Source organism: Toxorhynchites rutilus, chromosome 3, assembly GCF_029784135.1.
Source record: "Toxorhynchites rutilus septentrionalis strain SRP chromosome 3, ASM2978413v1, whole genome shotgun sequence".
Taxonomy (NCBI): Eukaryota; Metazoa; Arthropoda; class Insecta; order Diptera; family Culicidae; genus Toxorhynchites; species Toxorhynchites rutilus.
Genome location: NC_073746.1, coordinates 8,317,317 through 8,333,428, shown reverse-complemented (window position 1 = coordinate 8,333,428; position 16,112 = coordinate 8,317,317). Strand labels below are relative to the sequence as shown.

Sequence of the window (16,112 nt, the reverse complement as noted above, 5' to 3'; positions counted from 1 at the left end):
GGAGATTCGGGGTATCCAATTGCTGTTCAGTGCCGATTGGGGTGGACAGTGTATGGGCCATGTCCAGGACTGGTCACAAGTGTTCCATTTATTGGACACCATCGTTGTATGTGTGAAGAATGTAGCGCGTCTGATCGACAATTAGATGCTTTACTGAAAAATCATTTTCAACTGGAATCGGTAGAGGTCCCATCAATTCGTCTGGAATCGAAAGAAAACCGTCGAGCACGTGAAATATTGGGAAGAACTACCAGATGCATCGGCGAAATATTTGAGACCGGATTATTATGGAGGGAGGACCGCATATTTTTCCCAGAGAGCTACTCAATGGCTGTTAAGCGACTCAGGAGTTTGGAGTTACGAATGGAGAGATATCCGGGAGTACGTGATAAACTGCAATGTCAGCTAAAAGAGTACATAAAAAAAGGCTACGCCCATCATATAACGGAACGGGAACTTCGTGAAACACCAACAGGAAAAGCTTGGTATTTACCACTGAATTTCGTAATAAATCCGAAGAAACCTGATAAGGTTCGATTCGTGTGGGATGCCGCAGCGAAGGTCAACGGTGTTTCACTGAACGATAAACTTCTAAAAGGTCCAGATATGTTGACATCATTATCCGGGGTTATTAGCAGCTTCCGTGAGAGAAAGATTGCATTTGGGGGTGACATTCGTGAAATGTTTCACCAAATAAGGGTTCGCGCAGAAGATCGACAAGCTCAACGTTTTCTTTTCCGCACGAACCCAGGTGATGAGCCGCAGATTTATGTGATGGACGTGGTTATCTTCGGAGCTAGTTGTTCTCCTTGCTCATCTCAGTTCATTAAGAATTTGAATGCACAAGAGTATTCTGCAGAATATCCAGAAGCAGCCGAAGCGATTATGAGTAAGCATTATGTTGACGACTACTATGACAGCGTTGATACCGTGGAAGAGGCAGTTCGACGAGCCAATGAAGTGAAGCAATTACATGCGAAAGGAGGCTTCGAGATTCGGAATTGGGTCAGTAATTCCTTAGATGTCATGCACCGCCTAGGTACAAACCAATCGGAAGAATCCAAGGTTCTGGATGTTGATAAGAATGAAAAAGCGGCTAGAGTGTTGGGAGTAAAGTGGAATACGGTAGATGATGTATTTATTTTTACGCTAGACATGCGGAAAGACCTTCAGCCGTTCATTCAGGATAGTGCATGGCCTAGTAAACGGATTGCATTGAGGTGCATCATGAGTATGTTCGACCCTAAACAATTTCTTGCTCCACTGCTAATTCACGGACGTATTCTGATGCAAGATCTTTGGCGAAGTGGTATCGGCTGGGACGATAAAGTAAGAGAGGAGCATTATGAAAGATGGTTAAAATGGACACGCTTACTTACGTTGATTGACACCATCAAAGTACCACGATGTTACTTGGGAGAAGCGAATTCAAAAGTATACAAGTCGATACAGCTGCATGTATTCGTCGACGCTGGTGAAGAAGCCTATGGAAGTGTAGCATATTTCCGATTCACCGACAAAGAAATTATTCGTTGTGCGTTCGTTGAAGCGAAAGCAAAGGTGGCACCGTTACAATATTTATCCATCCCTCGAAAAGAATTGGAGGCTGCTGTATTGGGGGCACGTTTATCAAAAATAATTAGAGATAATCACTCATTTTTAATCCCAAAAGTATTCTTTTGGACTGATTCGAATGCTGTTTTTTCCTGGGTGAGGTCAGAGCAAAGGAAGTATAAGCCATTTGTGGCCCACCGTATTGGAGAGATTTTAAGCATCACAAATCCTGATGACTGGTATTGGGTTCCCACAAAGTTCAACGCAGCTGATGATCTTACAAAATGGGGAAAGACCACAGAGTTACGATCAGAAAGTCGATGGTTCCATGGACCGGAATTTTTGTATCTTTCGGAAAAACACTGGCCAGAACAGAAACAAATCGCAGCAGACATAGTAGAAGAACTGAGGGCAAGTGTACTGTTCCATGAAATTGAACTACCCGAAGGATTAGTTCAACGAGTACAACATATGTCCCGCTGGAACGTGTTGGTTCGAACAATTGCGACATCAATACGATTCGTTTCGAATTGTAAACGTCGAGTAAAAGGTATGGCTATTGAGGCATTGCCTTTTTCAAGGAGAATAAACAAGAAATCATTATTTCCATCCGTCGAAGTACCGTTACGACAGGAAGAATACCTGGCAGCCGAAAATTGTTTATGGCGGGTGGCACAGGGAGAAGAATTCGCAGACACGGTGAAGGTTCTAGTGAAAAATAAGGAGCTAGCGATTGGGGAAAAAATTCAGTTGGAGCGGTCGGATCAACTGTATCCATTATCACCGTTTCTAGATGAGTTTGGAGTCATCAGAATGGAAGGCAGGGCAGAGCGGGCCGTATATGCAGCATTTGATGCACGTTATCCCATTATTCTTCCGAAAAAACACATAGTAACATCCAAATTGGTTGAGTATTATCATATACAATGCGGCCATAGCAGCAGAGAAACAGTTGTCAACGAAATTCGTCAACGTTTTTACATTAGTTGCCTTCGATCAATAGTTAAAAAAATAATGAAAAATTGTCAGTGGTGTAAGATAAGAAAAACGAAACCTATAGTGCCACGAATGGCACCCCTTCCAGCACAACGGTTGGCGGCTAGGATGGATCCATTTTCATACGTCGGAATTGACTATTTCGGTCCATTAGAAGTGTCTATCGGTCGACGGAAGGAAAAAAGATGGGTGGCATTATTCACGTGTATGACGGTACGTGCAATACATTTAGAGGTAGCTTACAGCCTGACGACGGAGTCGTGAAAAATGGCGATCAGAAGGTTTGTTAAGCGTCGTGGTAGTCCCATCGAAATCTTCTCGGACAACGGAACAAATTTTGTAGGAGCGAGTAGAGAATTGGCATCGGAGATTCGCAGAATTAATGTAGATTGTGCCGACACATTCACTAGCGCTCGTAAACGATGGAACTTTAACCCACCATCTGCACCGCATATGGGAGGTGTATGGGAGCGAATGGTTCGTTCGGTTAAGGAAGCCATGAAAGTGTTTGCTGATGGAGGAAAGTTGACTGACGAGATCCTGCAGACAGTACTGACTGAAGCTGAAGATCTCATCAATTCCCGACCCTTAACATACGCATTAACAAACTCAAAAGAGGATCCAGAAGCAATTACGCCGAATCATTTTCTTCGCGGGCGTTCCTCGAATCAATGTCCACCGTCGAGAATACCAGTCGATGTTGCGAGTACTTTGAGAAGTGGATACATCAGAGCGCAATATTTGAGCGATGAACTTTGGTATCGTTGGCGAGAGTATCTTCCCGGTCTAAATAAAAGATCGAAGTGGTTTACAGATCAACGACAAATAGTGCCAGGAGATTTGGTGTTTGTCGTGAATGGGGATAAACGGAGCACTTGGGAGCGTGGACTAGTTACAAAAGTTTTCCCAGGAGCTGATGGCAGAATTCGTTCAGCTTCTGTGCGCACGAAAAGTGGTTCGAAGACGAGACCATTAACGAGTTTAGCAGTACTGGAAGTTTGAAATGGTAAACCCAGTTATGATCCTGATCAAAATCAGTACCAGGGCTTACGGCCGGGGGAGATGTTCTGTTCAGCGTTCAGTGTATACTTGAGAGCGGATCGAGTTCTGTGAACGCGGACTGTTGCTGACGGAGATGATTTGGTACGGGCCGGAGGCTGTCATATTTGTTTACAATCAATGGAAAGATGGTATTATGCGAAATTGAATTGTTACGATAAGTTGAATTAAATAAAAGGAAATATAGATAAATAGATAGTTGGAAAGAATCTAGAACCGAATTGAAGTAGTTGTTGCTGAAGAATTTAAATAGAAAAACTAAAATGTAAGGAAAATAATAATTTGTACCTATGTAATTTAAACATGAAAATAATTACAACTTTGAGCGCTTCAAAGTAACAGTACTCCAAGGATTGTTTTTTTACGAACGAAACAGACCTTCTTCGAGAACTTGATGTGAATGATATATTCGACGTCATCGCTTACCTGGGGAACGTAACGTACCCGAACCCCTGCCATTCGATGAATTCTAGCATTAAGTACGTCTCGTCTTTCATTATGAGTACTAAAATAAGTTTTTCACTTCTTTCACCGGAAAGAAGTCTTTCATCAGCATCTCAAGCTACTCCTTCTGGGTGATTGCCTGCTGCTCAGATACAGCCGGTCTCGATTGACGCTTCCGCATAACGATGTCCATTTTGGCCAGATTCTTCTCCACCGTTTGGCCGTTTGCTTCAATCTCCCGGCTTAAGGAGCGGCAAAAAGATGATATTGCAAATACCAGATCGGCTATATCCGGCGGACACAAAGCGCCTCAGGATGTCCAACTCCTTCGCTGTGGGGTGGAGCTTGCAGTATGGAAAAATCATCAAGTTGCTTGACAGTGCTGCTGCTGCGAATAAACAGCCTTGAAATAATTTTTGTTGTAGACTTAATAAACGTAAGATTTAAAGAAAATTTGTTCCTATAAATAATCTTTCATCGCCATCCGAAATTAGTCAATTTTTTTGATTGCATACGTTAACACTAAAATCGATGAAAAATGAATTGGAATTTTCGAGCATTCCATTCGGTAATTTGAAGAAAATTGTAGAATTTGAATCGTGCTTGCCTGGCGTAAATGCTCTGATTGACGAGTGATTTTCGGGCGTAAACAAAATTTAAACCACCGAAAAATCACAACTGAGTGCCGATACTCAGAAAGAAATAATACTGATCAGTTTAGACTCACTAAACTATGGTTTATGTCCAAATAACGTATATACATAACATTTTGTTTTTTGAGTCCCGCGTTAGACCTCTGACCATCTGGTCACTTTAGTTTTGGTAGAAGTACTAGGAATTTTATAGTAAAAGATAAATGCAACGGGGTCGATTAGAAGATCAATCAATGAACAGTTCTGCGATTGGACTCATGAACTTGCGCTTAGCAAGAAAGCGGGACGAAGTTTTCCGGGTTAGCTATATTTTTTCACGAAATATTATACCATAAAAATTACCTACATCACTAAATTAATGAAAGCATTGCAGTTGAAAATAATATACTCGTTTAGGAAAATTTTCATCTAGGATCAAATGACTGAAAAAACATACGAAAACGGCCAAAACATGAGAATTTTCAGTAAGATTTATTTAAAAGAAAGGTGGCATTTAGCTCAATTTTGCCGTACGTATTTTTGACGGTAGAACAGCTCTAAAACCAACTCAAAAAGTTCTTACAGTAATTCAACACTCCTCCTCCTTTTACGGTATAATATGACTATCGGTCCATCGAATGCGTTACTTCTCCGCAGGGGTGTTCCACAGCATCCAGTTTGTATCAAACAGAAACATCGCATCTCGCCAAACGATTCATCATTCGAAACTGTGTTCATTCACAGCACAATCCGAAGTACGGCACGGAGCGCACTCACACAGCTACAGCCGTTGTTGTGCGATCCGATATCCCGTTGCAATCGCACATTGCTTTCCTCCAGTTTACGCGCGACCAGTCTTCTGGTGAACGCCGTACGGTTCGGGTCTGTTTTGTGCTGTCGTCTCTGTGCTCTGCGCTCCGCCGCTATTTTCGTGTGTTTTGTATCGGGTCGTCTGTCGATTGTGTGTTGTCGCGAGAAGCGAAGACCGGATTTATCATCGATCAATGATACGGACGATGATTTGTGCGAATTCGACAATGGTGTCGCGTGAGAAATGATATCAATTTGTGGGATTACTAAGCTGATTACTTGCAATTAGTGGCGAATTCGATCCGTGATTACTGAAGAAAAGTGTTTATATTCCGCTGTTTGTGCCCCGAAGAAACAACCGAAGTGAGTGAGTGAGTGAGCGGGAGCAGGTGTGTAGAGCCCGATCAGAAGGCGATCTCAGGTGCGCTGGAAAGAGATAGGTGTTTGGAGCGGGCGCGTGTGTTTGTGTGAGAGCACTCGCAGGTTCATTTTGTGGTGCTTCAAAGTGTCATAATATTGTTTATTTCGCGAAGGCCGGCACTTGCGATGATTCGGATTCGGCTGAGACCGGTGTAAATATTTTGATTATGAGTGGATGATAACAGCGGTGCGGATTGATTCTACCTGTGAGGCGCCTTGACTGACAGTCGCGCAGAAAGAGTTCTCGTGAAAGATAGAAATAACTTTCATTGGGAAACGGAGAAAACGAAAGAGTTGAAGTAAGCTCCATCGCAGCAGCAATAACAAAGCGTTGTGTCGAGATGACGAATTTATGTGTGTACTTTGGATTATGTCTGGCGTTTGCGGCCGGCGGCAGTGCGCATCTGAATCTGTATCTGAACCAGCTGGAAGTCATGAGATTACTCGGTACGTAAAATTTGGGGATTACGACGGCTCCCGGTTTTGTTTCTCGAAGAAAAACCCAAGAGGGTTGCGACGACGAAGAAGGACTGAACAGCACAAGTAACGAATCTACTTCAACCGACAAGATTTGTTTATGTTTTTGTTACGTGAACATAACCCCGCTTTTAACGGCGATGTTATTTTGTTGTTTTTGAATTTTGCTTCCGGCTCGTGGATGCGAAGGTGTGCAGGAATCGCTACTCAGTGGTGAATGCCCGCATAGTTGGAATAAATCTGTTGTCGTACCTATTCCTAGAAATCAAAAATCAGATATTTGATGTGGTAAATACATTGCAAGATTTGTGCAAAAAACTTTGGGTGGATTATATCTATGATATCTCGGCAAGGTTGACGTAGGACCGTTGGATTAGTAATAATTTGTTTGTATTGTTTAAACCAGTGAATGAATGAAACAATCTCCGATTTCAATTGAATTCAACATATTTACATTGCAATCATTGTATCTATCTATTTCCCTTCTAATTTTGCCCAAAATCGTTCCGATAAACTCCACCCTAAAATTAAAATCCACGTTTACGGGGACTTCAACCAAAATACAATTGATCTCATTGTAGACGGGGAAAACGAATCAATCTTACTCCCGATTGTAGGCGAGAATGAATCATTGCAACTTACTTTCGATAAAACAAGCCAACTAGGTCTTTGTCAAATCAATCCCATTCCAAATGAACTTAATTGTTTCCCATGTTTCTGAAGCTGAATGTCTTCTTTGGAAACATGAAAAATTCCACACCGCTATAGAATACTCTTTATTTATCGATAGCACAAGTACACGCCCCGCCGATAGTGATTTTGAGATAAATTTCTATTCCAAAAAGTTCGAAGGGTTGTATCCGAGACATGACCGCTTAGGACGTAGGACCACGCAATTTTTTTTTTTTTGAAATTTGTTGGTTTATCATTTCGGATATTATGCGTGAAACTTCATAAATAACTAAAGTTCCGGTGACCCTGAAAAAGTTTAATGGCTTGTATCGAAGTATCGGAGGAGTGCTATTCACATGGACAGGAAATGAACAAGTTCTAAGTTTCGCACAGCGAAAACAAGCAACACACACTAAGCCAAACACTGATGGATGGGAGCGACATATAATCATTTGCACTGTTCTCTTTTTTCGCCTACTTTGCCATGGCTCGGATGGTTGTGTTAATTGCAATACCAGATGCACTTCAAAAGAAATATTCGCTAGCGTTCACAGCTCGAGGGGAAACATGAAACACAAAACAAGCAGAATAAGCGATCTTTGTTGATTCGGGCACAGAAAGATTCTGAGAATTTCGCCAGAGGAGATGCAATACTTATACGCTAGCGACAGCTTACTCACTATGCAAGGGTGGAGTTTACTTCGCGAATATTCTTTTTTCGCCATCCCCCTTCGTTGTTTCTATTCTAGCGGCTACATAAGTTGCCTGTTATTGACAGCTCTGTTCGGGAAAGCATACAAATGGACAGAACAAGTGTATGGGGAAATGGGAATGCTTCCAATTTTCATCAATTTAAACCATATACAGACTATGAGATTGTAATGTATAACATATAAAACAAATCTTAGAAAATTTTCGATTAGATTGGTATGCAAATCGTTAAAATCCGTTCGCAGCACAAATAGTTATTAACGTTAACTTTGGTTTGGCACCCTTAATGCAAGACGTAGTCCTACGTCAAAAGTCGGGAAATTTTGTTTTGGAGCGAAAAATCCCACGACACGAACAGGATTCAACCATACTACTAAGATGCGAATGGCGGACGATTGACCAGACTCTGCTCTTGAACTCACTCATCAAAGTGGAAGAAGGAATCATTTTAAAAGCGTAATAAAAAAAAAAACACAAAAACACGAGTTCCGGTCTTTCCTTTGATGAGAATCGGCCCAGAAGAATGGTTTTCTGGTCCGCCGGAGATTGAAAGCGGAAGCTTTCTTCAGGCTGCTTCCCTTCGGTCGCGTCCCGATTTCGCTTGATTGGAACACAATTCATCAAAGCGCCACGAGATAACGAAAAGGTCCGGAAAGGTTCACCCCCCAGTGGCCCCAACGGTTCCCCCCTAGGATTTTATCTGAAGCAACGCAAAAATTTGCGAGCCTTCGAGCTTTTAAAATGCAAAATCGCACGTTTTGTTCGAGTGTAACGAAGCAATTTAATTTCCCCTGCCTTCTTCAATAGTTTATTGTTCCGTCGATATTGTGAGTAAATCCGATGGAAAAATTATCTGCCCGAAAATCCGTCCTTCGATGAGATGCATTCGTGGAGCAACATTCGCCCGCCTAATCGAAATTCAATTATCCCACGTATTCTGCTCTGTGACTCTCGTAGCTAAGAGGGGTCAGGGTAGCGATGGTCAATGCTCATCATTTGTTGATGGAGTCAATCTGGAGTATTTCTTCGTTGAAAATCTGCTCTTTGAACTTGACACTTAAAATAAAATCAATGGTTGAGAAGACGAAGTTCCCCCAGGAATAGGTAGTGTTTTTGGACCATAAAAAGCAAAAGAAGACGTATTCTGCCGCCACGTCCCCCTCGAGGGTGGCATACTGATGGCAGAATTTCACGGACCATACCGGAAAACCCCTCATCCGGTGATTTAATCAGCTCGAAGAAGTGTGAAAGACACATCAGCAGACGCGCACTTGCTGGAGCAGCCACCCCCGAACATCCCCTCCTAACGGAAAGCGGAAAACACTAACCCAATTTGTCGTCGTTCGGTAAATGCCTTTTAACTTCCATTAATTTTTCATCGTCTCTCACGGTTTGACGGTTTGCTGCTCAAGCGAAGCGGCTGGTGGGATGTCAACCCACCCATCGGGAGGAAGCGGAAAGAAAGTGGGTACCAGTGCTAGAAAATGGGGACAGATCGTGAATAGGAGCAAAAAAAAAACAACCTCCGAGGAAAAGCTTTTAGTGAAAACGAGTATTTACTGCGCTTTCTTTGATCTGGATCTGTTCAACCGAGCGCTGGTGGCGGCATCGGCGTTGTCTCACGAGGATGAAGACCACTTCCGGCAGGAACACGCAGAATGTCTTCTGTGCAAGTTCATCGATGTAATGTAATTAGTCGGGTTGACTTACCGATAAATTCTTCACGGGATATGTTTGGATCATGATTTAATCGATTGAAAACTGATATTTTCTTTTTTGACGTAGAACTACGTCTTTCAGGAAGGGTGCCAAATCAGAAAGCAGGTCACGTTTTTATGAAATAAAGTTAACGTTAATAACTATTTTTACTGTGAACGAATTCTCATGAAATGCATACCAATCGAATCGGACATTCTCTAAGATTTTTTTGATATGCTATACATTACATTTCGCTAATCTCTAAACGGTTTCAATTCATGAAAACTGGAAGAATTTCTTTTTTCTCATACGCTTGTTTCGTCGATTTGTGTGCTAACCCTACTCGTGTTTCGAATGCTAATAACTCGAACATTTCTTAATAGATCGGAAAGATGTTTATATCAATTGATAGGAAATATTTCTACGCGTCTATCATAATTAATTAAATGTTATTTTTCATTATATAAACAATTGAATAACTGTAAAATGTCACCGCCAAGTATTGATTGGCCCGATTTACGGTTTCCCCAACACAGACTTCAAAATCGATGTACCTGTGGAAATCCGTTTTGCAAATATATATACAAGTCGGGGGTATTTTGTTCCCACCGAGCTGTGTTTCCCTAACACGTACTTCAGAATCAATGTGCCTATGGGAATCCGCTTTGTCAAAACATGTAAGTCGGGGGGATTTTTGTTCCCCCCGACTGTTTTGTTATTGCATCTCTCATGTTTACATAGTTCTCAAACCGCGAAAGTCCATTCACTTCTAGTATCTGAAATGACGATTTTCCCAGGCTTCTCAGTTTAGTAACACGTTTTGGGGAAACAGATTCCGGTCTGCACAAAGACAAGCGAGTACAAAAGTACTCGCAGCTTGCACATATTTGCAAAGCGGATTCCCCCAGGAATCTTTGTTTTGCAATTCATCTTAGGGAAACATATTTCGGTGGGAACAAAAATACCCCCGACTTGCATGTATTTGCAAAGCGGATTCCCACCGGTACATTGATTTTGAAGTCTGTGTTCGGGAAACCGTAAACCGGTCCAATCAAATCTTGACAGTTAGGGCGCTTAGATAACGCTTTACATCTTACAGTTATTGAATGGAAAATAACATTTTATTAATTGTGATAGACGCGTAGAAATATTTCCTATCAATTGATGCAAACACCTTTCCGATCTATTAAGAAATGTTCGAGTTATAAGCTTTCGGAATCCTTCATTTTTTCCTGCATGTTCTGTGTTTAGGTTTTCATTTCATCCCCATATACTCCGGTTAAACGTAGTCCCACGTCAAAATAATAGGAAAAAATATGAAGATAAGAATAAAACAATGAACAAATGTTGTATGACAGTCAGCTAGAAACGGTTATATTCATGTTTCTCAAATAACGAGAACATAACATTATCATTTCTTCTAAGAATATTCACTTGCTGGACAAAAAGTTTGCACCTAATTTTGGGGTACCTGGGTCGTTTAAGTTCAGTGTTGCCTTCATGTTCTAATACAGGTTCGGTATTCAAAAACTTTAAATATTGCAAAGTTTTCGGTCGATTTTCTGGCAATGGATAGTTTCAAGATCTGAAAATTTAGGTTTGACTCTTGATCAAGAATATAATTACGACGAATCTGGTTTATTTGTCAAAACGTTAACTCATTTGCAGTAAAAAAATGCGTTGCGGAAATCAAAACTGACAAAATCGGATAATGATCATGCCATGTTTGAATATTTCTGATACTCATAATCAGCCATTGAAGATATTTGGAAGATAGAAGAACTATGAATGATCAAAAAGTTCGATACCTTCAGTGTGCTATCGCGAATCTCCTAATGCCTGGATGAATCGACAACTATTTTGTAAATGGTTCCAAAATCAGTTTGTCCAGGAAGTGCCCAAAATAAAACTAAAATCTCAAGTCGTTTTAAATCTATTAATCATTGTGGGGATGAAATTTTCTCTGACAATCTATACATATATATAAAAATGAAGTGATGTCTGTCTTTCTGTGTTTCTGTGTGATTCTTATGGACTTGGAAACTACTGAACCGATCGGCGTGAAAATTTGTATGCAGGGGTTTTTGGGACCGGAGAAGGTTTTTATGATAGTTTGAGACCCCTCCTTCCTCTCTAAGGGTGGGCTGCCATACAAATGAAACACAGAGTTGTGCATAACTCGAGAACTAAGCAAGCAAACGGAACCAAATTTGGCATGTAGAGGTGCTAGGAGACAAGAAATGGTTTTTATTGTGGTACGACACTCCTCCCCCTCTCTCAGGCCATACAAATGAAACACAAAATTCTGCATAATTTGTGAACTAGGCAAGCAAGTGGAACCAAATTTGGCATGTGAAGGTGAATTATATTACTTCGGCATTGAAATGTATATTATAACTCCTCGACTATGTTTTCTACTAATCGATGTGATATGGTAGAATTCCGTATTCCAAAGTTTCGAAATTCCACCATTTATTTCGAAAAAAATGTAGGGGGTTGTGTCTAGGACACGACCGCATATTTTTAACGTTGAACTACGCAATTATTTTATGCAATCCACTTGTTTATCACTTCGAATAAAGAGTGTGTCACATCAAATTGCATCACGGAAAAAACGCTGTAGAAATTCGCCCAGTAGACCGATCCTTTTGAAAATTTTAGACAGTAAAATAAAAACTATTAAACAACTTTTGGCATTTTCTTTTTATTCATACTTCGAGCCCAAGCCCGTATGCTCGCACCTTCCTCTTTACCCCGTCCATAAGGTTCTGTACAACGTCAGGTTGTAGTTTTTTTTTTGAACAGAAATCCATTTTCTCTTGAAGTCCACCTCCGATTTGACAACTTTTGGGTTCTTCCGGAGGGCCTGCTTCATAATCGCCCAATATTTCTCTATTGGGCGAAGCTCCGGCGCGTTGAGCGGGTTCATTTCCTTTGGCACGAAGGTGACCCCGTTGGCTTCGTACCACTCCAACACGTCCTTTGAATAGTGGCACGAAGCGAGATCCGGTCAGAAGATGGTCGGGCCCTCGTGCTGCTTCAATAGTGGTAGTAAGCGCTTCTGTAGGCACTCCTTAAGGTAAACCTGCCCGTTTACCGTGCCGGTCATCACGAAGGGGGCGCTCCGCTTTCCGCAAGAGCAGATCGCTTTCCACACCATGTACTTTTTGGCAAACTTGGATAGTTTTTGCTTGCGAATCTCCTTCGGAATTTGTCCTCTGCGGAGAAGAACAACAGGCCCGGCAGCTGACGAAAGTCCGCTTTGACGTAGGTTTCGTCGTCCATTACCAGGCAATGCGGCTTCGTCAGCATTTCGGTGTACAGCTTCCGGGCTCGCGTCTTCCCCACCATGTTTTGCCTTTCGTCGCGGTTAGGAGCCTTCTGAACCTTGTATGTACGCAGGCCCTCCCGCTGCTTGGTCCGCTGGACGAATGAACTTGACAAATTCAGCTTATTGGCGACATCCCGGACCGAACTTCTCGGATCACGTCTAAACCGCTTAACTACGCGCTTGTGATCTTTTTCACTGACGGAGCATCCATTTTTGCCGTTCTTCACTTTCCGGTCGATGGTTAGGTTCTCGAAGTATCGTTTTAGTACTCTGCTGACCGTTGATTGGACGATTCCCAGCATCTTACCGATGTCCCGATTTGACAACTCCGGATTCTCGAAATGAGTGCACAGGATTAATTCACGATGCTCTTTTTCGTTCGACGACATTTTTCCAAATTTACGAAAAATTGACAGGGAAGCATGGCCTACGTGATCTATACACTCTTATCTGATTATAAGCGAAAGCTGAAGATATAATTCCTAAAAATTTCTACAGCGTTTTTTCCGTGATGCAATTTGATGTGACACACCCTTTATTATTTAAGAATGAATCGAATTTTTTTTAATAGATTATGTTCTTCGTTACAAATAAATTTGATGAACGTCCTTTTATGTTTGATATGATGCCTAGAACTACCAAAATAAAGAATTGGCAAACGACCATTGTATTTTACATTTCCCTCTGAAATTATTGCACATCTCATGTTTACGTAGTTCTCGAATCGCGAAAGTTCATTCACCTCTAGTATCTGAAATGACGATTTTCTCAGGCTTCAATCTAAAAGTACGTTTTAGGGAAGCATATTCCAGTCTGCACAACGGCAAGCGAGTACAAAAGTAAAGTACAAAAAACAGAAAGTGGGTTATCTCTATGGTATAACCGCAATGGTGACGTAGGACTATCGTTGATTAAGTGATCCTTTGTTTGAAGTTGAATCTGAATCCATTCTGAATGAATGGATAAATGAATATTTAGGGGACTTCGAAAACGAGAGCGTTACGTTGGAGGTACAAGGTTTTATGCATCCAATATTGGATACGGAAATATACTACTGATGGGGAAGAATAATTTTCAGAAGCTATCCTGTTAATTGCGATTGATTGAAAAATCACAAAACCAAATGTATTTGGTCACAGTGTTACATGGATAGAGAACATTCAAATAAACTCTGAATGTATTTTTAAATTCAGATTATTTTCAGTAACGATTAGATATTTCCACATTTTCCTCGATACTGGAAGCCCACCAGTGGTTTATGCTAACTCGATAACCACCTGTTAATAGCACTTGATTGAAACATATTTGGTCACAGTGTTACATGGATAGAAAACATTTAAATAAACTCTTTCACATGAATGTATTTTTAAATTCCCAGAGGAACTGGCAGATTATTTTCCGGATCTTTCTCGATGCTGAATGGCATCCAAACGGAAAGAATTCCGCGCGTGTATGTATGTGTGTGTGTGTGTAGCGGCTGCTTCGAGATCTTCCCGGGGAACCGTTTGTGGCATCACTCTCCTCCTGATGGATTCATGTCTGGCCTAAGGTGCACAAACAGGCTCTTGGTGACACCGTTCATCCGCGCTTTCATGATAAACGAAGAGCTTCACCACAACAGCGACAACATGCTCCAATCGCTGTTCAATTAGAACTGAGTGGATTTCCGAGCGGCGCTCGCTTATATACCGATTGGTGATTTGAATAGCCTGTTTTGAAAGCAATTTTAAGACTATTGAAACAAGTTTTTGGATCAAAAAGTAACAAGTATAGAACGCGTAGACATTTTATCTTACGAATGAAGTGTTTATCATACCATTTCGTTCAGTTGTTTAGGAGCTATTAACGCTCAAAATCTCGGTCTCCGGCGTAACGCTTTCGTTTTCGGAATTTTGATTTTACACCCCGGTATAGAAATGAAAGACGTAGTCCTACGTCAAAAGATTCCCGACATGCATGTATTTGCACAGCGGATTCCCCCAGGCACATTAATTTTGAAGTCCGTGTTAGGGAAACACAGCTCAGTGGGAAAAAATACCCCCGACTTACATGTTTTGACAAAGCGGATTCCCCCAGGCACATTGATTTAGAAGTCCGTGTTAGGGAAACACAGCTCAGTGGGAATACAAGTACCCCCGAATTGTATGTATATTTGCAAAGCGGATTTCCACAGGTACATTGATTTTGAAGTCTGTGTTGGGGTAACCGTAAATCGGGCCAATCAAAACCTGGCAGCTTGGGCGTTTAGGTAACGCTTGATATTTCATAGTTATTCAATTGTTCATCTCATGAAAAATAACATTCTATTAATTGTGATAGACGCGTAGAAATAGTATTCTTCCGATCTGTTAAGAAATGTTCGAGTTATAAACATTCGAAGTACGGGTAGGGTTAGCACACAAATCGACAGAACAAATGTATGGTAAAAAAGGAAGTTCTTCTAGTTTTCTTGGATTTAAACCATTTAGAAATTAGCGAATTGTAATGTACAGCATATCAAACAAATCTTAGAGAATTTCCGATTCAACTGATATGCAATTCATGAGAATTCGTTCACAGTGAAAATAGTTATTAACGTTAACTTTATTTCATAAAAACGTGACCTGTTTTCTGATTTGGCCCCTTCCTAAAAGATATAGTTCGACGTCAAAAAGTTTAAAAAAATTGAATCAATTTTCTAACAAATATATCTAGAAAATATTGAAGAAGGAAGGTGTGGTTGTTTTGACATATGGTCGGGGTTCTGCCAAAACGAACCAAGCGAACCAAGGGTTCTGCCAAACATTATTTTGAGATATTTCAATTTGAAGTTTGGGCACCCACTGATTGACTGTGTCGAACCAAATCTATCATTTTATCGCTCACGTGTTACAAACAGGATGTCAAACATAATACTCCCATCCATGCTGTAAGCACACATCTTCGTCAATTTCGGATTCGGAACCTTTAGAAATACGAAAAAAACTAAATTATGTTTCAGCTAGACACGCAAAACTTGGTTTTCTTTGCAGCCAGAGCGAACCAAGTCCCTGCTAGTGCTATTGACTCACTTTTGCTGTTTATGACAAAATAATATCTCAATATATGTTAATAAGTTGATTTAAGAATGCATTACACTTGGTTCGTTGTGGTTGAACAGAATTTTGAAAAATGCAGATCAGCGCTTCTACACTTCATTGCAGCCCGTAGGCTGTCTTACTTACCAGATTCCGACGACATTTGATTTCAGGAGCTGTCTGAAGCACAAAAGTCTGTTGAAGATTCGGATCTGCCTTCTTGGGGAAAACGATCACTATCGTTTGATGCCA

General features: G+C 41.1%; 1 protein-coding gene across 1 annotated transcript in view; it reads left to right on the top strand.

Annotated features, from left to right (window-relative positions):
• The first annotated feature begins 5,554 nt into the window (after positions 1-5,554).
• LOC129775321 (tyrosine-protein kinase Dnt-like) overlaps positions 5,555-16,112 on the top strand; it is a 246,624-nt gene continuing 236,066 nt past the window's right edge. The window contains exon 1 of the mRNA XM_055779936.1: positions 5,555-6,362. Within this exon, the coding sequence (XP_055635911.1) occupies positions 6,257-6,362 (106 nt within the window). The 5' untranslated portion in view covers positions 5,555-6,256. The remainder of the gene's footprint in view (positions 6,363-16,112) is intronic.